The sequence below is a fragment of the Mirounga leonina genome, unplaced genomic scaffold (assembly GCF_011800145.1).
Source record: "Mirounga leonina isolate KUSES-001 unplaced genomic scaffold, KU_Mleo_1.0 Mir_154, whole genome shotgun sequence".
Classification (NCBI taxonomy): Eukaryota; Metazoa; Chordata; class Mammalia; order Carnivora; family Phocidae; genus Mirounga; species Mirounga leonina.
Genome location: NW_023270389.1, coordinates 47,802,264 through 47,825,790, shown reverse-complemented (window position 1 = coordinate 47,825,790; position 23,527 = coordinate 47,802,264). Strand labels below are relative to the sequence as shown.

The following is a 23,527-nucleotide window of genomic DNA, read 5'->3' as shown; positions in this document are numbered from 1 at the left end:
ACCAATGAACATGTTTCTGGAAGGAAATTATTGCAGAAGGTTGGTAATAAAGTTGTTAGATCCAAAGGTGAGTAAATGACACACACGCCATAAGATGGAATAAGCAAATTGGACCGGCCAAGCCCCTGTGGATTCTGCTCTGAAGCTATTGAATCTCAGTTCCTCGAAATTGTATTAGTCCCAACCGTCAGTATGTGGTAATGCTTGTAAAGCTCTCCAAGCTTTCTGACTTTTGAATAGCAGATTTGGGGGTAGGGTGAGCAGAGAATTAATAAATAAACTTAGTTATAATTCAGATCTGAAAATCTTTGGCTTACTAAATTTTTGTAATAACAGTATTTTGCTGATACAACTAAACATGCATTTCAGGAAATTTTGATGTTCAGCAAATCATATGAAGATGATATTGAAAAAATCATTTGTATATTTCTATTTTTGTAAATTGACTATTTAAATATTGCATACATTATTTTTGTTTTAAAAATACGTATTTTAATACCGTGGGTCCCATGGGTCACTTAATTCTTTTGGGAAATTGGCATAAAATATGTTGTCAAGAATTCAGATCTAATCATTTCATGTGAAAGGCACAAATTCAATTTGAAATAACTTTTATTCAATGCAAAATATATTTTCTGTTGGCAAAACTAGAGTTTTCTCTAATTTCCTGTCTATATTTTTATAAATAAAATGTGTTACTTGGCTTGAAATCTTAAAATTATTTTTCTTTTGGAAGTTAGAGCAATCTCAAAGTTTTTAAATAAGTTGTTCTTGAACATGTATTCAGTTTTGATTTAAAATAAAGCTAAGATTTGTTATACATTGTGGCAAATATTTACATTTTATAAAACAAACTGCCTGTATTTAATCAATATAGTTTTTAAAATAACTAGGGTTGTGGGTACAAATAACCTTCTGTAGTATATTGAGGAAGATGAAACTACATTTATAAATCCCCTTTTACAGTTATGGTAACATTCGTTTTAAAAACTGTATCTGTAGCAATGAGTTGTGCAAAACAATATATATGTAACATTTACATTTTTAGGAACTGAAAAATACAGAGTTCTATGTCATTTAAGTTGGAGTCTGTCTCTCTTTCAGTCAATAGGCTTGATCATCATCTGAACTGCTCTCAAGGAGTATGACCCGCCTCGATATTCAGCCCAAAAAATTCCATCTTGGTACTTGCTTCTGTAATGGCCTCCTCTGTACCATACTCCATTTAGGTTAGAATGTGCACAGGCGTTGTACCACCATCCTCCTTTATGAAAGTGGGCACAGTTTCCTTTGAGGAAAAAAATAGAGATATCAAAGTAAAGGATTCTTCTAAGTGTGGTACCCTGCAAACCATCAAAAACTTATGCTACCTTTGGAACGGTTTGAGTTTTTCTTATTGGTTTCGGTTACCTTTATCTTTGTGGATTTGTTTCTTCATACTGTTACTGTTCTGAAGTGTCAACTACTTGAAATATCACTTGAATTGCCTTTATCTTGCCCTTTGCTTATTTACTACATGCTTTTTTTTTAGTGATTCAATTTTCTGGGTAGCAGGGTAAATAAAACACAAACGGCATTTGTGAGAAAGAGGGAGAGATTGGAGAGATTGGGAAAGAAAGATACAGAGTTGCTAAAAGTAAATTTGGGAAAATTGAATTCTTAAAATAGCACAAAATAATATAAAATAGAATAGCACTCAGGTGGTCAAATGTGTTTCTGTAAATATGGTGAATACTTCGGTTATATCTCTTCCTTTTTTCCTCTTTTGCCATTATAAGATAGGTTAACATAGAGACCTATGTGCTCCTGGCCAAGATACAGCTGAACAGAAAAATAGATCTGTTTTCAGGAGGGATATCTCTTTATCAGGGCCACAAACCTGAGTTAAAAAGTCAAAAGTAGGGCTTCTAGGTGGCTCAGTTGGTTAAGCATCTGCCTTTGGCTCAGATCTTGATCCCAGGGTCCTGGGATGGAGTCCTGCATCCGGCCCCTTGCTCAGTGAGAAGCCTGCTTCTCCTCCCCCTCTGCCTGCTGCTTTCCCTGCTTGTGCTCTCTCTCTCTCTCTCTCTGACAAATAAATAAAATCTTTTTTTAAAAAAGGTAGAAGTATATGAAAATTAATGTTGGGTTTTTTTTGTTTTTTGTTTTTTTTTAGATTTTATTTATTAGAGACTGCATGCACACGAGCAGGAGGGGAGGAGGTGCAGAGGGGGAAGCAAGCAGGCTCCCTACATGGGGCTCAATCCCAGGACCCTGGGATCATGACCTGAGCCGAAGGCAGATGCTTAACCGACTGAGCCACCCAGGCACCCCAATGTTAAGAGTTATTATATCTGGATTGCCTAACTGATTTTAAAGAGGATATTAATTGCCCCTCTGAATAAAGATTTTTTGCTCTTCCTACCATATGTTGCAGTCCTACTGTTCCTTCTCATGTGGGTACTAAGAAATGCCTTTTTCAAAGCCATGTCCCCAAATGGCTGGCCTCCTTCACTCCCTTCAGGTCTTTATTCAAATGTTACCTTCTCAAAGTAACATTTCTCAGGCACTCTGTATAAAATAGCACCCATCTAACCCCCAGCTGCTCATCACTCATTTTTCCCTCACTGGTTTTATTTTTATTAGAGTACTTGTCACCACCTGACAAATCATTTTGTCTCCTAGAGAGTAAGCTCTAGAAGGGCAGGAACTTTTTTCGTTGCTGTATACTTAGCACCTACAACAGTGCCTAGCACGTGGTAGGTATTTAGTTAGTAGTAATTATGAATTTTAGGCGTTAGAGAGTTTTCTTGCCAGGTGAATGAGCTTTTGCTTTGTTCCCCACCCCCAGGTTAGAATGATAGAACTTTGCTTTTCACAGAGTTCATTCACACTTTGGGATTGCCTTATAGAAGAGATACTGACCTTTCAGCAGCTTATGTAACCTATGACTGAGTCCAAAATTACCTTTATGGAAAGATTTTTAGTAGCATATCCTTTAATAGCAAGGTTCTCTGTAATGCATAGCAGTTAGTGGTTCTACAAAGAATGCACATCAGTTTTTTCTTACTCACCTGCATACATATCTTTATCTCTGTCCAGTGTGGTGAACTGTTTACCATTATGCCACATCATGGAGTCCCCTGCATTTCCCTGGTAAGTTCCCAGACGCAGTCTAAAGAATTCACTTTCAGGTTCCAGGCGAAAGCTGCTGTATTCTGCATAGACTTTTTTGTCACTCCAGTCTTCTAATTCAATCAACAACTTATAATTATCTTGGTTGCTAAGCATATAGATATTTTCCAGGCCAAGCCAATATTCTCCATCAATGTTTCCAAACCCTTTCTGTTAATAAACAAACAGCATGAGGGCATAAATAAGTGTAGAGATAGTAAACTTTTTTACGGATAAGTTTTAAATCTTTGATAACATAACTGTTCACCATTTAAGTGGTAATGTGAACTTCCCTTTTAATAGGTCACCTCATCTTTATAAGCCCCACATAGTCACTTTGTTTTTTTTTTGCTTTCTCTTAGTTTGTCTGTGTTTATTTGCACAGCTAGCTTCAAACTTTATGGATAAGAAAAAGGCAAAAGAGAATGAAAATTATTCCTAGCTACTAAAAACATTTACTAGGAACTACCTAAATCCCTGAAAAGGATTCCTGATCTCTCTCATACACAAAGAGCCAAATTTTTTTTCCTGAAAGTATTTATGTAACTGTCCCCCCACCCCAATAGTCAGACAAAAAGGGTAGCTAACATTATTATGATCACTCAATAAAAAATGATAGTATTCTGTTGTTAAAACAAATGGTCTTTAGCTCTGTTATAATTAAATATGAGAAGATATAACAGTAATCTTCAGAGTTCCACCTTGGAAAAATTGCAGACTGTTTTTAAAACAATCAATGAACTCTCCTATTTCAGTAAGCATTCACCATGGCAGGTACGCAGCACAATGTAAGGCTTGGTAAACCTGATCTTAACACTGTGTTTTCAAGAAGGTTGTGTTGTAGGACTATTTTCCCCCTAGTTATTTGTTTAGAAATTTATATAACTTTTGACATGGATGTATTAATGTCTCATTTTTAACTGCCAGTAAAATGTCACCTAAAAGTGAGCAATCGCGTGACTTACACAATTTTGAATGAAGAATTGACCGTCTAGAAAATACAATCTCCCCCATCTGCCATCCTTAAACTGGAGGGTGTATACCACTCATAAAATTAGCATGTAAACATCAAAATTATTAGCAAAAACCAGTTGCTTGCTTTTCCAGCATTACTACAGCATGGCTCTGGTCCTGTGTGACAGTCCAGGTGTACGTTACCTCCCAGAAGCACCAGTGTCTGGTGTTAGCAGTTTAAAACACGGGGGGTGATTATCAGAGGTAATCAGTCCTAGAGAAAGGGTCATTTTTTTGAAGTTCTGTAGTTCATATGATTGCTTAAATGCAGTTGCTGATGGGTACAAACATGGGCATAAAGAAAAAAGCAGCTGTCTTTTTAGAAGATGGAATCAGCAGTAGTCTTTGCTAAGAATTAAATATATGTAAAAATCATCCAGACTGAAAAGGGGCAGTTTAAAGGATATCTTCGGTTTCCCTTTTACCTTTTAATTTTGACCTTAAAACTGGAGATGAGAATTACCTTTTGACAAAGGTAGATAATGAAATATATATGGGTAGTTATTTTAAAACTGTGTTACTTATCGCACGGAATGGCTGCTCTGAAAGAGCTGTATGTTCCACCTCTGAGGTCTCAATCACTGATTTACCTTATAATTTTCCCAATTTCTGAAGAAGTTGACAGAGCCATCTGTTCTTTTCTGAATAACAGTCCAACCCCCAGGATCCAAACTGTTCTCACACCATAACTGTATTGGTCCATTGCTGTTTTCAGGTTTAATCATATAAATCCCACTGACTGAATGTCCAGCTTCTTTTGCATGCTGACAGTCTTTGAATGGTCCTATAATTAAAAGATCATTGATTACCAGGAAACTTAATAGGAACAGAGCCATATTAAAATAGTTTTTAATCAAAAGTCTTACCTTTGTATCTTTCTTTACAGATACCACTTTTTATCTATTACATACACCACACCATAAAAGTTAAAGAAACTAAATAAAAGGATTACCCCAGTCCCACTATATGGAAAATTAACTTGTTTTATTTTCCACTGTTCTTGTGAGTTTTTGTCCATATACATAGATTTTTATGTTGTCTTAATTCTGACATGCATAGAAAATTGGATTCTGTCTTTTAACAGAAATTTCTGTGGAACTACAGTCTTCATTCTGGCGCTTTTAGTAGCTGTAATCTAAATTTTTAACATTGATACATCACTGTTTATTCCTTTGTCATTGGATTATTGAGGTTTCATCTGATTTTTACTATTATAAAAGTATGCAAAGTGTCGTCTTATTGGCTTCAGGTTTTCAAATAATTAACTTATAAAAATGCTGTGGGATTGATCTACTGGATCAAGAGGGCGTGAATACTTTTATAGCTCTTCATAGTGCCCAGTTTACAGTTTCCAAAATTTGATTTCAGTAGAACACACTAGTCCTTTGAGGTACTTAGTGAAAACGGCCTACCATGGTCAAATAAGTTTTATTATTGCTAAGTATTATATTACCCTTTTGGAAACCCACAGTGTACATGCACGTATGAAAGATTAAGAAGCCCTGAAATAAACCAGAGTTCCCCAAACTTATAGAATCTGTTAGCTTTTTCCCCCATTCAGCAGTCTGTAAGAATACACTTCAGGAATGTTGGCAAAATGCCTTTCTAAAGAGTTGTATCAATTTATATGACTAACAGTAATTTTCTTATTTAGTCTACACAATGACCCTGTGATAGTTTACAGATGTTCTATAGATGAAACAGTTAACTAGTCTGAGGTCCTTTATCTTAGAAGGTAATAAACCCTAGACTTAAATCCATTTCTTTCTAATCCCAGGGTCCATGCTCTGAGCTGCTGGCTACATTTGCTCTTACGTTGTTTCATAGTTTTATGGAGTCCCTCCCTATTTTTTAATACACGAGTAAGTTCTTCATATCTTTTAAAATGATAAAACATTTTATGAAATCTTTTGTAGAGGATCTGACTCTTGAACTTGTGATTTCCACATTTTTTGGATCTAAAGAAAGATCGCTTGTAAGTTTTACTGAACATTCTTTAGTTGCACCATTCTTCAGTGTTTCGATCCTTTAGTTTTTTATAAGCATGTGAAAGTATTAAGTGATTCAGAAATAAGAATTATCCCGCAGATCTTTTAGAACAACAAAAAAAGTGTAGAAATTCCAGTTGTCAAATTTTATATTTTACTAGAAATATTTAAATTAGGACATGTGCAACTTTTAGAAATTATGTGAAAATAGAGTTTAGTCAAGTAAAGCTCATTCAAGAAAATCCTCACTATATTGATAATAGGATTGTTGAAATTTTGAGAAATGTGTTATCTATACTGTGCCAATATATACAGGATCTCTTTTGGGGTAATTGGGGAAGGATTCATCTCACTAAATAAATAGTTACACAATTGCGTCATTAGAAGGGGGTCTTAGAGACTGAACTCTTCCCTCTAGGTTGGTCCTTGAGGATGGAGACTATTGTTTTTCTTCTGACTTCACATTATCAGTGTTTTAACTGTTAGCGGGCTATCAGTCATTTTTTTAAATTTAAATTTAATTAATTAACATATAATGTATTGTTTCCGGGGTACAGGTCTGTGATTCATCAGTCTTACACAACACCCCAGTGTCCATCACCCAGCCATCCCATCCTCCTCACCCCCCTCCCCTCCAGCAACCCTCAGTCTGCTTCCTAAGATTACTAGTCTCTCACAGTCTGTCTCCCTCTCTGGTTTTGTCTTGTTTCATTTTTTCCTCTTTTCCCCTGTGTTCCTTTGCCTTGTTTCTTAAATTCTGCATATCAGTGAAATCATAAGATAATTGTCTTTCTTTGATTGACTAATTTTGCTTAGCATAATACCCTCTAGTTCCATCTACATCATTGCAAATGGCAAGATTTCATTTTTTTCTATCAATCATTTTTTAAGTAAATGAATTAATTAACTTGCCTTCATATTTTAAATACAAGGAAGTTGAAAACCACACACAAAATCAAGAGATGATCTATTTCTCTAGCCCACATTTTAATGTTTTGTTGTTATTTCTCTGTTTCAGACTTTTTAAAATTATAATACAATGACTAAACACTACACAATAGTAAAAAATTTGAGAAACTGTAAAGACTTAATGCTGTCTTTCTTGGGTCACATTTATTTTAGGTATTGAATTTTTTAGTTCTAGAGTTTCAATTTGATTTTTTTTTTTTTTTTCTTTAAGTAGACTCCATGCCCAGCATGGAGCCCAACACAGGGCTTGAATTCACAACCCTGAAATCGAGACCTGAGCTGAGATCAAGTCGGGTGCTTAACTGACTGAGCCACCCAGGCGCCCCTCAGTTTGATTCTTTTTTAATAGTTTTTATTTCTCTTCTGCAGTTTCCAGTCTTGGGTTCGTTATGAACATATCCTTTAAGTTATAATAACTACTTTAAAAATTCTTGTCCCTTCTGTTTCTAGTTTTCTAAGAGTTTTTATCATGATGGGCTTTGGATTTTGTCAAAAGCTTTTTATTTATCTACTGAACTAATAGGGTTTTCTTTTTTTGTTTGTTAATAGGTAAATTCTGTTGATTATTTTTTGATGTTAAACCAACCTTGTATTCCTGGGATAACCTTGACTTGGTCATAGTGTATTATTCTTAAGTATTGCTAGATTTGCTAAAATTTTGTTGAGAATTTATAGTTCTGTATTCATGAGGATATTGGTTAGTCTGTGAAAGCTTATAAATAAGCTGTGATAAATATAAAAATAACATTTTGATATAAAAATAACAGAAACGATGATAAAAATAACATTTTGAGCTTATCAGACTGGCCATAAATTAGATCACATTCCATTAAAATTCAACGTGAATTATTTTTTATTATCTACCTTATCAGTTACTGAATCTAAATTACAAAGTATTCAGAACCTTTAACACAGTACTTGGCAGAGTAGTCATCATCAGTAACTTAGTTGCCTCCTTTTCTCCTTTGTTGCTGTCCCTGACACACAGCAGTAGCTCCTTTAGTAAATATATGCTTATTTAATAAATTTAATATGGCGTGGGAGTGAAATAGAAGGAAAAGTGAAGTCTAATTTCCAGGTCCATTCTTAGATTACTTTGTGTGATGCATGGTAATGTAGTCATTTGTTTACTCATACAACTCCTCATGGCAAACACTGTATCTTTTGGTTGTCTATCCACACAGGTGAGGCCCACTTAGACACTCAAATATTTGTTGAACTAAATGATTCCTGGTAGCCACCGTGGTTTCCAGAATTTCCTCAGTTGTACATTATTTTTTCCAGATGTGTCTTTTCTGCATCTACTATAGGCTAGAAAATTTTAGGTTCAAGGGGTAAAGAAACAACCATAGAGTCAAGTCAACTTGACTATAGTTTTGACAATTGACATTTTATATTTAAGTATATGTTCAGCAGTTGGACTTTCATTAGGTTATTTGAATTGCTGTAAAATGTTTAGAAACATCAAGGTTTTGAATGTTAACAAAGTATTTGTAAAGTAGCATTTGTTTTCTGCTATTTGAAGGCCCTTGGATATTTAAGCAAATTGAAAAGTGCTGCGCTTTCTAAATCCTGCTTTCGTTTGATAAGACTTCATTTTAGGCAAATTTAAAATGATCTTTAATTTTCAACCCACTTGTTTGTGGTGGGCTTCATATTTGCAGTTTGGATGCCTGTTAGACTTAGTTGATCAAAAGGCTTAGGAATATTTAGTTGAAATCCTTTTCCAGAACATGTGTATAAAATTAGTAGTGCTTTTAGCTACTTTTTTCTCCTCAGTAAAGGTAATAAATATTAGAATGTAGTATTTGTATTTATTTTTATAAATAAACCATTAACCTGTCTTAGCCAGTGTGTATTGTTGATCTTGGCAGAAATATTTTTTCATTATTACTTGAATATGTTATTTACTTTCTGCTCCAGAGTTAGATTATAAGACATTCTTATATTAAATGTTTTACTACTTTTCTCTACTATAAAAATCATTGCCTAATAGGAATTCTTAAATGACTAGTAGAAAAGTAACACCTTTGTTTTTGAGAGGTCAAATTTAACTTGCAGGTTTGCATATTATTAGGAATAAATTAATTGACATGTATCAGAAATTTGTTCATAATGGTGCACATAGGGTATAGACTGGAAGTACCTTTCTTTTAAAATAGGAATTTTATTAACCTTTTTCTTGCATTGAGTAATCTTGAAATAGTCTTCATCTTTGTTGACACGCAATTAGACTCTTCTCAATGCAGGAAACTGGAATTCTGTACATTGAATTTGAAGGACCAGTGTCTCTCTTGCTCAGTTTATTTGATGATTTAAGTCTGTATAGGTATAGGACTAACAAACTCCAGTTAATAGATCTGATTCATAGAAAGAAAAATATTGACCAGTCATGCCACATTATTTCCCAACATGTATTTTTCATTAAGAACCTATATTTTGACCAGAACAGTGGGTTAACAAAATTTCTTTCATACTTTGACTATACCTTTACTGGGAACCATCTTTAACATACCTGTCTTTTTTCTGTAAAGCAACTGTTTAATTGCTTATGTTAAAAGGTAAAACCTTCCCTTTTTAAAGTCATTTATTTTCTTACTTTGTCCATCCTGTGCTCTTTGTGATAGGAGAAACAGGACAAAAAAGATAATCAGTTTAGAGCTTTCAAATAATTGGTCAGCGAGTAAAATCTTTCTGAGAGGTAAACTTTTTAATTGGGTTGTGAGCCAAGTATAAGATAAATATATTTGACAACATTTCAGAATGGGAAGTTTGAGGCAAATACTTTCTGAAGCAATAATAAATTCTTCTAATAAAAGTTTCAAATGCAGTTTGCATCCCAAACTTTAATTTTTAATTACAAGAGTTGATCAATTGTTTCCCATAACTGTAACAAGAGTCCTATTCCAACAGCCCGTTTTTATCTAAGCAGTCTTTAGTTTTTCTTTTTTAAGTGTTAATATAAGTATTCCGCCAAAACCAGTTGTGTCTTTAAAATTTACCAATAAGAAGCCTTATAAATACTTGAAAATTAGCTTATCCACTGAAAAGCATATTAAGTTTCTAATGACTGCTTTTCGGGTTTAACTTTTTAAGGTTACAATTTATGTCCCCATACATGGCATAGCAAGGCACATACAGGGAAGGGCACAGAGAAATGGAATAATTGGTGGTCATACCATACACAAAGCATGTTTATGTGCGTCACCTCATTTATTCACCACAGCAGTCTTTCTTACAAAAGAGGCAACAAAAAAGTCTTGCCAAAATCCAAATTTCCTGATACTCAGATCTATGCCCTAACACACTGTGAAGGAACTTTCTCAAGTCCATCCACCTATAAGGAGTAAACTTATATTCATAAATATACCATTTGTAAAAGAGTAATGTTTTTGTTTTTTTTCTATAAAACACTAACCCAAAATGCAGCCACTGAATAACAGTTAAGAATTTTATTGATGGCAATTTGCCAGGCGTGTAGTTACATTCCCATTTTGTTTTTAAGCTAGAAGGGAGGGTAACGTTTCTGGAGGTAATTATTTTTAATCTAACAAAAGTATTGCTTTATTTGCTTTAAGTTCATAATAAGTTCTTTTGAGGTGCATTTTTCTTATAACCATTTTAAAAGAATATAAAATTGTCATTAAAACACCCTTTTAGAAAAATGATGGTAAGATACATATAACAAAGTTTACCAACTTTATCATTTTTAAATGTACAGTTCAGTGGCATTAGTACCTTCTCTTTATTGTACAACCATTCTCCAAAACTCCTTTCATCTTGCAGAACTGAAACCGTCACCAGCGGCCATTCAGCTTTCTATCTCTATGAATTTGGCTTCTCTAGATAACCTCATATTAGTGGAATCATACAGTATTTGACTTTTTCTGACTGGCTAAAACACTTTTAAAATAATACATACACATTATACATTTAGAGACTTTAGTCTTCTAGACCACGTCCCCACACATACAGTAATACAAACTTCTTGGTGCCAGAGCATCTGTAAGTACAGGAGGACCATCCATCTTTGCCCCTTTTGTGCAAGTACCCAAACAGCTCAGACATATTTTCCAGTCTGATAATAATATAAACACAGATTTTCGCACATTATATATAAAGAAAAGAAAGGGGAAGTTTAATTACTACTTATAGTAATTTATATTTGATAGGAATCATAGAATATTAGAACTAGGACATGATCTTAGAATTGTCCAGTCCAACCAGCACTCCTTATACACATGAGAGAACAGATCCAGACAGGCAAAGTCGCTTCTCCAAGGTTAATAACAAAGGAAACAGGTTTTCTTAATTCTGTTCACTTTCCCTTTTATGTTCGCTAGTGTTCTAATGACCATTCTTATAGTGTAGCTAATTATGTCCTTGAATATCAAAGACCAATATTTATAGAATAAAATAAGTGAAAAGTTAATGTTTACTTATAACAACAAATAAATAGTGAATAACAGAAGTTATGTCTGCCCTTAATTTTTACATTAAGGATTGGTTAATGGGAATATAAACACCATTGTTTTATTAAAACAAAAGTCTGTTTAATGGGACTTTTATATGCTAAATCCCTAGCATGGGATTTAATTCTGAAATACAAGATTGTTCCTGCACTATAGCTCAATGTATAATAAAATCTAGAACTGATATAGCTCATTTTGTATAAGCATTTTTTAATGTATCAGTGTATGAGTATGTGAATAATAATTTCTTCGAGAACTGATGATACCATCTGCTTAAGATTAGCACCCACAGAAAATACTCCATGGTGGTCATCTCCATACCTACATAATTGTACATTCCATCAGTTAAAAAAAAAATTCCACACACTTCAGTTGTTTATTTATGTTATATGAATAAACTACTTTGCTGAGAAGTTGTATACATTAAAAGCTTACACAAAACACATACTTTTTAAAAGATCATTAAAAATACATATTTTTTCTTTCTATACCCAGTGGATCATTGTATATACATCTTTCCTTTGAAAATCAAAGGGTGTGAGGATGTTAATAGTGATCATCATTTACCTAACATAATGGTATTTTAGCCTGTTGTTACTGAGAGTTAGAACAGTGTAAATTGAATTAATCCAGTACAGTAGAATGTATTAAAGTACTTTCATGAAGGTCTGTGGAATGAAAACTTTAGGAAGCTCTATAAAAATGTAATAAGTTAACCCAACAGTTATTTAGCATCTGCAAATGAGATACAATATCCATCCACCAGGAAGAAGCTTACATTATAGTTGGAAGGCATTTTACTTAGATGTGTATTTGAGTGCTGTAAGTACATGTAAAGATAACTGATAATTCAACAGGGAATATAAGGAATGTTGTATATATTTTATGTCCCAGAGAAAAGAAATTAATGGAGAAGAGCAATTACTTTAAGCCTGAGGAAGTCAACAAGGGCTCCAAGGAGGAATTGCTACTTTATTTTATTTTATTTTATTTTATTTTATTTTATTTTATTTTATCTGAGCCTTATAATTGATAGGCAGAAAGCATGATAAATATTTCAAAGACAATGAGTTGATTCATTTTATTAAAGCAGATGGTATTTGTGAAGGAAATTAATAGAAGGAAAGTTAAAGAAGTAGGTTTCATTTGAGGAGGATATTGTTCTTACCCAGGCTAAGCAAAATTCACATTTTCTGTGTGTAATGGGGAACCGCTGAGCAGAAGTGTGATGTGATCAGAGTAGTAGTTTAAGAAGATAGATCTGTTGCCAAATAGAATATATTTTGATGGAGAGAGAAAATGGAGTTAGACTAGTCAACAAGCTATTATACCATTCCTAATAAGAGTTAACATTTTGAGTGCCAGGCACTGTTCTAAGCACTCCTCAAGTGTCAAATTCTGTAAGGTAAGTACAATTATTATCCTCTTTTTTACAGATGGGGAAACTGAGGTACAGAGCAGTTCCCCCCCCCCCCAAGGTTACAGAGCTATGATAATCCAGAAGTCTCTATTCTCCAGCTGCTGCCATAGATAACTTGGATCTAAGTTAGAGTTCTGGCTCTGAATAGAAATGAGGGACAAGGGGCACCGGGGTGGCTCAGTCGGTTAAGCGTCTGCCTTCGGCTCAGGTCATGATCCCAGGGTCCTGGGATTGAGTCCTGCATCAGGCTCCCTGCTCAGTAGGGAGCCTGCTTCTCCCTCTCTCTCTGCCCTTCCCCCTGTGTGTGCTGTCTCTCCCTCTCCCTCTCTCTCTCTCAAATAAAATTAAAAAAAAAAAAAAAAGGAAAGAAATGAGGGACAAGCCCATGAAAGACAGAAAAGCAACATGGATAGAACTTAGCTGACTACGTGTGTGGGGCAGGAGGGAAGTAACAGAGATGAGCCAAGCAAATTCAGAAATAGGGAGCAGCATAAATCACAATAGAGAAATCAAAATCAGATGACCCATCAGTCTTACTAATGGAGGTTTATCCTAAGGATATAATCACAGAGAAAGAAAAAGAACAAAGTTATCTTTTAAAATTGCAAGAAAAGTGATTACCATGTTAACAAGAAAGGAAAAAAAGAAAGACTTGAAGGTTATTACTGAAATGTTAACTTTTGTTTATTTCTATTTGGATATTCAGTGAAGCTTTTTTTTTTAAGATTTTTATTTATTTAAAAGAGAGATAGGATAGAGAGCACAAGTAGGCAGAGAGGCAGGCAGAGGCAGAGGGAGAAGCAGGTTCCCCGCCCGAGTAGGGAGCCCAATGCGGGACTCGATCCTAGGACCCTGGGATCGTGACCTGAGCCGAAGGCAGCCACTTAACCAACTGAGCCACCCAGGTGCCCCTCAGTGAAGTTTTTTAAAAAGCTTATTAGTATTTTCTAGATTTTCTTCAATAAATATGTATTACCTCTATAATAATTATTTCTAAAAGGAAAATGCTAGATTGGGAAAGAGATTATTTTAGGCTTTAGTTGTTCATTCACTCATTCCTCAAATATCTATTGTAGTGCTTAAAATACACTGAGCACAATGTGCCAAAGCTTGATTCTGGCTAGATGTTTGAGGTAGAAAAATGAAAACACAGTTCACTTTCTTCCAGAAGCGTTCAGTCTAGCAGGAGACAGACATGCAAACAACCCTAGTGTAATGTGATATAGAAAATGTGTTCAAGGCATAGGTAGCAGTTTGGGGAAAGAGCCATCGAGATCTGTTTGTTTGAATCTAGGAATGTGTAACATTTAAGATAATATTTTACTTAAGCCTTGAAATCTGCCAGGTTGACAGATAAGCTGGAAGAAGGCATTTCAGGGGAAGAAGCAGCGCCGTGTGAAGTGATGGTAGAACATCCAGATGCGAACATTCAGCATTGGTTAGAACCAGGAGGGAGAGCTCCAGGCAGGAGGCATTTGAGCAGTGGTGATACTTGGAGCCTTGAAGGTGTGTGAGACCTGTAAAATAGAGAATCTTGAGGAAAACTTTTTAAGCTGTAGAAGAGGAAGAGGATGCAAATGAAGGACCTGGAGAAGTGGGAAGAGTCGGAATATTATGATGTGGAGGCCCAAGAAGAGAGATGTGAATGGTCAGTGGTGTCCATTGCTGCAGAGAGATATTTTATGCTATATGCATTTCCAGTCTTTGTTCTGTTTCTTGTTTAAAATTATTCCATAGTCTATGTGCAGTTTTATTTGCTGCCTTTTCAATAAGTGAATGAACTGTGATTTATTTTTTAATTTTGGGCATTTGGGCTTTTCTTTCCACTCTGAGGAAACAAATCAACCTGTAAAGAATTCAGGAGAATGCTTTATGAGAAAATGGATGCAGGGGTAAAATAAAATATTTAGAAAGTTAGCAGTGAGCTTACCAAACAAACAATGGTGGATTATTCATCTTTGTATTCTGGGCACTTAGATCAGTGATCAATAAGGAAGGAAAGAAGGGAGGAAGGAAGGAAAGAATTAAGAAATAGAGCAACGGATATTAGGATCAATTCTAGGGTTTTTTGATACCGTAGTGAAAACTGGGTATATGATACAAGTTGTAGTTTGTTTAGCCTTGGAAAATAGAAGGGATACCTTTTCCTCTTTAAGACTGAGGGCAAGAAGCCATGGGTGTCGTGCAGATGTTTTCAAGACAAGAAAGAACAAGGAACCTCGGACCTGAGGAGACATCTCAGTACAGCAGTAGATGGTGCATTTCTGAGAGTGGAGGTAAGGAGGAAGTATAATTATAGGCTTAAGGAGAGTGAAAGCAAATTTTTAAATGTTCCTTTGAAAGGAGGAGAATGAGAAGAGCAGCAAGAGGTAAACAAAAGGATTGTTGAGCAGCAAGAGGACCTAGCTGGAGGAGGATAGGATGGTTGTAGAGGTTAGAAGTGGATTGTGGACTCATTCCTGTCTTAATGCTAGTAACTTAGATTGTAAGAATTTGGTTGGAAGGCAGTACTTTTCTCACAGAATACACTGTTTTTAGGAACTCTTAGACTCAGAGCTGAGAGGTGTATTTCAGTTCAATTCTTGATTAATAGAAAACAAAAATGTCCATGTATAATTACATCACCAGGATGAAGAGTCAGGGCTTATTATGTGCATTGTTTCATAAACCATAAAACGTATTAACCTCATACTTCCATTTTTAACAGTAAGAGGTAACTTACCTTCATTGATGAAAGTTACTGGTGGTATCTTGAAGGGACTTTTGGTGGGAGAAGTTCCCAGATCAGGTGGTGGCATTAAGTCTCTGGGATAACCTGGGTCCCTCTGTATCTCGTTCCCTCCCAGCAGTCCGGGAGTGTACTGATGACTGTTAGGAATGTGCTGTGGCACTACCTGGACGAGAGGGGGAGCCACATGGGGGTCTTGTCGGGAAAATACCTTCAAGCACTGTTCTTCCAGTGAAGTGATCATCACAGACTGGTTATTGACGAGATCAGTCAAGGAAGCATATTTTACCTCTAGTTCCCTGTACCTTGTTGCCATCTTCAACATTTCTGTAGTGACATTGAGGATTTTATTTTCCAGCTGGGAAAGTTCAAGTGAATTGTCCCTCTTACGGATAATCTCATGTAGTAGTTGCATATAGAGTTGAGTAACACGCGAGTTCATGTTACGGCTTTCTTTTCTCAGCAGCTTTACCTCATTGACAATGTTTCCATCTACATCCACCACCAACTGCAGGACGTCTATCTCCCGCTTCTGCCTGGAGAGCACGTCCTTCAGGTTTTCAAGGTCCATCCTGGTGATCATGTCTTTAATGGTACTTGCATCTTGCCCTTTGGTATTGACACAAATCGGCCCTGTAATTTTTTGTTCAGGTACCAGGAATGTGTATGCACATTTCTTTACTTCCTCTTTACCGTCTGTGGCACGAGGGTATCTCCTCTGGGTTATTTTTTTTATTTTGAACTGGCCGCCTCTGCAGTGTCCAGTGCCCATTAGTAGGAAGAATAGCACACTTAGGATCCAGATAAAAGCCTTCATTTTGAAATGAGGTTGTATGAAGTCTTTTGGAAAACAAACCAACGAAAACATAAATAAATAAGCAAATAAATAAAAAAAGTAGAATAATAAACATGAGCAAAACCCAGGATGTGTCATCTTGCAGTCAAGATGATATGGTTATTAGCTAGTTGTGTTGGATTGGTGTTAGGAATAATTGTTTATATCTGAGGTGCTCCATAAAAAAATAAGCAAAAACGAATAAAACCAGTGTGCTCCAGAATTTTCAGCCATGCGGATTACATTGCCTGCACTTTCTAATTTATCGAAAATTGTTAAATATACTGTTTCCTTTTAGAACTTTAAAATGTATTACTGGAAAACTACATTAAAGTTCATGTCTTTTCTTAAGTAAAAAAATAAACCGATGAAGGGAAAAAGGAAAGAATTCATTTTAACCTACTTTTAAAGTTGTTAATATATTAAAAAAAGGCAGGGGGAGAACTGGGTATCTATTGGTGTTACTAAATTGGGCCAGAATTAACGTTACTGATTTGTTAAATTCAACACCATGATGCCTTTGCATTTGTTTAAAATTCAGGTTTCAGAGAATAGCTCTCCAACTACCACCTCATTGTAATGCTTTTTGTTCCTCAGCTCAGTGCCCACTGTGTGCAAAGGCAAAGGGTTAGTGTTCTTGGGTGCTTTGAGACCCTAATAAGACACTTTACTTACCCTTGAAAAGTTTACTCACTGTCTTAAGACTCTGAAAATGATACACAGTGTTTGTAAAGCATTGATTAAAACATTCTTCCCTAACTAGTATTAAATATTCTATTTATTTTTTTAAGATTTTATTTATTTATTTGAGAGAGTGAGTGAGAAAGAGAGAGAGCACAAACAGGGGGAGGCAGGCAGAGGGAGAAGCAGGCTCCCCGCTGAGCAGGGAGCCCGATGCGGGGCTCGATCCCAGGACCCTGAGCTCATGACCTGAGCCGAAGGCAGATGCTTAACCAGCTGAGCCACCCAGGCGCCCCTCTTCCCTAACTAGTATTAAAGTTACTAGGAGGTGACTTTATTAGCTATTATTTTATATTTATATTATCTGTTTTTAATTAAATTGGCCCTCTATAATAAATATCTTTTTTATCTATCTAATTAAAGACACATTCTTAGATCTCAAACCAGAAAGTTTTGGGATCATATTTTTTGTTTTTGTAGTGTGTCCTTTTGGGATTAGTGACAAGTTTAAGAATGAGAGAATGTTTACAGTCATTTTTGTGGGTAATTGTGTTTTCTAAACCATAATCATGTAAATGCTCTAAGCTTATGTATGATTTAGCAGGTTCACTCATTTTTTTTTTTAGCAGTTTCATTCTTCTAACAGAGATTCTACCGAACTGTATTGTAGTACAATTTCAATAGTTTTCTGTAACCATTACCAAGGAAAGAAACTCTCTGTAATTGAATATGATTGTTAGAGTTGGAAAGTGCCTTAGAGAACCTCTTTGCACCCAGGTGCCTGTTGAAAGCCAGGGCCACGCAAGTCGGCAGGATTAGAACCAGGTCAGGAATTCAGGTTCCCGGCTCCTCAGTCAGCGTGGACAGCAGTGGTACGTCTTGCTGGCATGTGCGCTTGGAGTGTTTTTTTTCCTGTGACAGAGAGACCCCTGTCCCTCACTGTACAATTTCTGTAGAAACACCAGTACTCGCTCTAAGAACCAAAGCTGCTTCCTTTCTCACAAGTTACCTCCCTCAGGAGTAGTAGCAGTAGAAAACAGGTAAGACGTGCCGCTCCCTCAGCTGCACAAGCAGGCTGCTGGAGCACGTGGCCCACCTTCCCCCTCTGATAAACTGCATGCCTGTTCTGCTGTTTTTGAAGGATGGCAGTGGATACACACTAAGAACTCTTCTGTCCCACTTTCCACCCAAGTTCTTGTTTTTTTGGTTTGAGAAGATGGGTTCCAAGTTGTTGATGCCTACAACTAATAATAGCAGTGTAGTAATAACAGTAGTTCATACTTACTGGGTGCTTGGCCTTGTTTGAAGCCCCTTTGCATGTATTAAGTCAATTGCTTGTAACTACAGCCCTTTGAGGTAGATTACTACAGTCCTCATTTTCAGTGAAGGACTGGCATCCAGAAATTTCAGTACCTTACCCAGAGAGTCACACAGCTTCTGAGAGGTGGAGCCAGAATTTGAACCTAGGCAAAAGACTCCAGAGTTGATGTTTTTCTTTTTCATTAACCACTACAGCATATGGCAACATATTCTGTCCTATTTTCTATCACCAATAGCATAACAATCCCTTACATGAATGTAGTGCTTAATGCATGTTAACTATTTGCATTCACAACAACACTGTGAAAGAAAATACTCTTTCTACAAAAAAATAAAGTCCCAGAGAAGCCAAAATTAGCACTCAGATTGGATTCAATTCTTCTACTCCTAACTTTTCCAGACCTGTGATTTTTTTATCCTAGTCATGCTGTAACTGTGGAGGAGCCCTAACTTTGTGCTGCTTGTTTTTCAGTCTTTTCCTGGTTTGTAGGTCGTTACATGGACCCATTACTTATTTTTGAAAAGGTATTTGTGAATCGTTTTTGTTAGGCTCTGATTCCATCATTTTTCAGTCCCAAACTTTTCTGCTGTCATTCCTTTCGCCCTGTATGTATTGTATCAGTTGATAGCTACATATCTAACTTGTGATTAGGAACCCTCCCAAAAAATAAAGGTTCTTAAGATCCATGAAATATGGACTCTTTAACATAGTCATAAAGATGACTGCTACTTTTTAAAACCATGTCTCCTTTGGTGTTGTCAAATAAATGGTGTTTTCAAAGTGGAGTGATAATGAAAATAAAGCAAAGAGTGAATGGGGTATGGAAAATTATTTTTCTCTCACTAACATAATCAAGATAGGAGGAATGAGCACAATAGTATTCCATATTTATATCAGAGGCCTTCTGTTCCTTACTGATAAACAAAAGCACACTTGGATGAGTACTTTTAGTTTTTTGTTTTTATGTTTTGTCTCTGATGTCAAGAGAAAATTTAGACCTTAAGGTCATCTATTTTGTAAGAAAAGACTTATTGTACTAGAGTTACCAATAAAAGATTCTTGTTATATTTGCAGATTCATGGGATTTAGGTATGGTTTATTTTTAAAACTGGGACGGTAAAATGTACAGTATTTCCCCTACCTAGTGAACTTACTAGTCCTCAGATTCACTCATTTCACTTTAATAATAGAATGGAAATTCTTAGATCATAAAATTATTTAAATCTATGAGATAAGTTACCAAAACAAGGGAAATTCAGCAGCTGTCATGAAACTTCAAGTAGGATTTCATGAACAATATTCTGATTGGAATAGCTTGTATTCCCACCAGACACAGATTTGTATAGGACAACTAAGAACATATAATCCAAGACTGTTATTGTGACTTTACATCAGTGTTTGTCATGAAAGAACAGAGATGTGAAATTAAAATAGCAATAGCTTCACTTTGGTGTGTTCTGCCTTGGCTCTTTGTGGGCTCCTCTACGATTAAATCGTAAGATAAATCATTGTGTACCATAAGAGAATCTGACCTAGATATTCAAAGGAGGCAACTAAACGTTTGTTCTTAAATAAATATAATTCCTTTGACCTTATAAAAGTAATGACTTCGTTGTCACCTAAAGAAGAATAAGGAGCCACATTTCTGAAGTAGTAGACTAGCTACGTCATGAGTAAGAACTGGTTTTAAAAATACATTTACTGTTACATTCTCTGAAAACATTCTCTTATTTAATATTTTCCCACCACGTTCTGTTTTAAAAGTGCAAGATCTATAAATCTGTGTTACCTCATAAAACCTTTCTGTATATGTTAAAACTTTCCTAGGTCCCAAGAGAATGTTATAAATTAGTTACAGTATACGTAAGTTTAAATCTGTGTCTTTGCTTGGTTGTTTTTAGAAGAAAAAAGGAAAAAAGAAAAAAAGTTATCCGTGCTTTGGGTTAATTTTATTGGTACTATTTCTCTTCATAGTTGCTAACACTGCCAGCTAGTAGAGAGAAGAAATAAAAATCAGGAGTTACTTCCTTTCCGATGGTAAATGCATAGAGACATTTAACTGGCTATGTCGTGCACTGAAAACAGCATGAGGCAATGACCCTAAATTTATGAAGCATTGAAGATGCCTTAGATACTTCTAGATTGTAATTATGCTCTGGGAAAAGACTTGAGAACAGTCTCACCCCCTCTGAAGGAAGGGATAGGAGTTATCTGTGTGTTTGGGGTTTCAGATTCAGGGCTTGCCTAAGGCTTCAGTAAGAACCGAGGTTTAACGAGATCCTGCACTTTTCACAGCAAGCAGCAGCGGAAAAGAGAGAAATGGTAGAATTGCTTGGACAGTTTATCAGTTTCTTTAAATATGTTTAACAGAGATCCTCCCAGGATTTAGAGTCTGAATCTTTAAGGAAAAGACATGAATGTAAAGTTGAAGAAATCTGAGCTCTACAATTATTTGCTTGTTGAAGATTCTTACCATTCAGTGTCTTTAGTTTTTAAAAGAACAGAGGATCCCCAAATCATAAAACACTTAAGTGTCTTTGGTGTTTAACTAGTAATTTTATTGTTAAAAGTTTTCATAATACAGCTAAAGTAGAGCAGTGAAAGAAACCTCTTGTATGATTACCAAAATTATGTCTGTCTAAAAATATTATATATTTTTGGTCTTTTAATCATGTATTTAAGTAATTGTATCTTCTGGGTTCTTATTTTCTACTTTACTGCTGACTGCTTACATAATATTTCTGTCACATTTTATTTTTTTCCTTAGTCCTAATCTGTAAAGTTTTAGGGTTTTTTTTTTTAATGTATCAATAACTTTGCTTTCTTAAGTAATTCTAGGTATAGCAGTTTTTAATTTCTGTTACCCAAGTTAAATAACTTACATGTAAACCTGGAAAGTTATTTAAAATCTTGAGTTTTTGCAAGAAATACCACAGATATAGCTTAAATCTTTACAAAAATTTCTGCTTAATATTTGGTTATACTATAATTGAGGAATTGTTGCAAAGCCATTCAGTTAATTTTATATCTTTTTTAGCTGTGTTTTGTAGCTGTACTTTAAGATCTCGAACAGTATACGTGACCTGCCAACACACACACACTGGAATTGTGTGGAGAGAAACTCATGTTTACAGCTCTTTTCTTTTGTTTGTAACCCTTTGTTTTTAATCACTGCGTTATAAACCTTACACATTTAATCTGTTACTTGTTAAAATTTCTAGGGTCACTAAAGCACTTATTTTCTGAAACCTAACATGTATGTACCAATGTATAAGCATATATACCAAATATTACTAAATTGAACCTCAAATCATGCATTAATCATCACAAAATACATAATGATCAGTTTTTCACATAGAGGTGCAAAAGAAAAAAAACCTTTTTCAACTAAAATAAATTGTAGTATATTTTTAAATTCTTTAGTAAAAGATTTTGAAATTCCTACAAATGTAAAATTTTGAACATACACAGAATTTTAAAGAAAAATAAAAGAAATATTAAAATACCTTTATGCATCTGTTGATAAAGCAGACCCAGAAACTTGCTGCTCTTATTCTTGCTTTTAAAAATCAGTGTAGAAGTTTGTTCATCTGTGACTTTAATGGCAATTGCATTTTTGTTTTGGACCGTCAAATCCAAGCAGTAATAAGGACCTTCTTTTTCTTCTTACAACACTAATCAATTGAACTTGACAAGCCACCTATGTAATTTTAAGTAGTATAGTGGAAGTTCTGGTCTGTGGGCTGTCTTTAATCCGGCAGAGAAAGCATTGTGGCTTTGCTCTGACTGCCACATGGAGAAGTGCAGTAACCAGCTGCAGCTGACCCAGATTGTATATACAGCACCCTTGAATAGTGATTCCCTCTTTCTCGGTAAACTCAAGTTCAGCCCACATATTACGTCACCAAAAAATTGCTGGAGACTAGGGGGGAAAATCTCCTCCTTAGGATTTCCTCTCCGTAGCCTTAAATAGGGGTGGGGGTAGTGGGATCAGCAGGAGGCTGAATAGCTCTGAACAAGGAGAGACTGTGTGCAGGTTGAAGGAAGGGCACCATCTGGAAACAAACTATCATAGTTCAGCGGGCAATTATAAAACAAACATTTTAGTCTGCTGGCCAGAGATCTTTTAACTTGAATACTGAAAAAAATAGTACTCAACTTCTCAGAAATAGTAACAGGCTGATAAGGTTTTTTTTGTTACAAAGAACAAGAGTTAGACTTTGTCAGGAGGCAGCCACCTAAATAATGTAATACTCTTTATAGTGTAGAAGAATTTTTTTTTTTAAAGATTTTATTTATTTGACAGAGCACAAGCAGAGGGAGAGAGAGGCAGAAGCAGGCTCCCTGCTGAGCGAGGAGCCCGATGCGGGACTCGATCCCAGGGCCCTGGGACCATGACCCGGGCTGAAGGCAGCCACTTAACCAGCTGAGCCCCCCAGGCGTCCCAGTGTAGAAGAATTTTTAAACGTTTTACTAAGTTGCCATTTCAGAAGGTTTTAAACAGATGTAACTTAATGTTGTGATATATCTTACTCTGTAATGTCTCTTAAGATAAAACTGTTCATATATATAATTACTAAAAATAAATGGAAATCTATATATAAAATTCAGAAATGTAATACTTTAAAAAATTCTGATGTTATATAATGTCACTTCCTCCTATTCTAAAAACATGACCCCTCTTTCTGAATAAGGTTATTCTTAGTAGTTGATGTTTTGAGATTTAAAAGCAAACATAGCCCTGGCCTGAAAAAAGAGAGATCTGCCTCCCCACTGGCTATGTGGATTTAGAAAACTCTAGAGAGAGAATTAGTAACTGTTCAGTACTAACTGTGCTATTATATTTCATTAAACCCAGAAATGTTGATTAAGTAACTCAATAGCTAATGAAACAAAAATTGGGGCATCTTAACTGATTGGATACTTCACTACTAAGTAGTAGAACT

General features: G+C 35.4%; 2 protein-coding genes across 3 annotated transcripts in view; one reads left to right on the top strand and one right to left on the bottom strand.

The window, feature by feature from the left end:
* RALGPS2 (Ral GEF with PH domain and SH3 binding motif 2) overlaps window positions 1–23,527 on the top strand; it is a 156,087-nt gene that overhangs the window by 91,605 nt on the left and 40,955 nt on the right. The gene's annotated exons all lie outside the window — the stretch shown is intronic.
* ANGPTL1 (angiopoietin like 1) lies at window positions 1,003–22,441 on the bottom strand. Its single transcript, XM_035010711.1, has 5 exons — window positions 22,088–22,441; window positions 15,739–16,584; window positions 4,758–4,951; window positions 3,054–3,324; window positions 1,003–1,288 (listed from the first exon to the last, which is right to left on the bottom strand). The coding sequence occupies exons 1-5, from the start codon at window positions 22,095–22,097 to the stop codon at window positions 1,101–1,103; spliced, it is 1,509 nt and encodes a 502-aa protein (XP_034866602.1). The 5' UTR covers window positions 22,098–22,441; the 3' UTR covers window positions 1,003–1,100.

Excerpts from the sequence above, each read along its gene's own strand:
- ANGPTL1 (XM_035010711.1), bottom strand. Across the intron at positions 3,325-4,757 it reads GAAATTGGGAAAATTATAAG|AAAGGGTTTGGAAACATTGA; the intron begins GTAAATCAGTGA and ends GTTTATTAACAG. Across the intron at positions 1,289-3,053 it reads AGATAAAGATATGTATGCAG|GAAACTGTGCCCACTTTCAT; the intron begins GTGAGTAAGAAA and ends TTTTCCTCAAAG.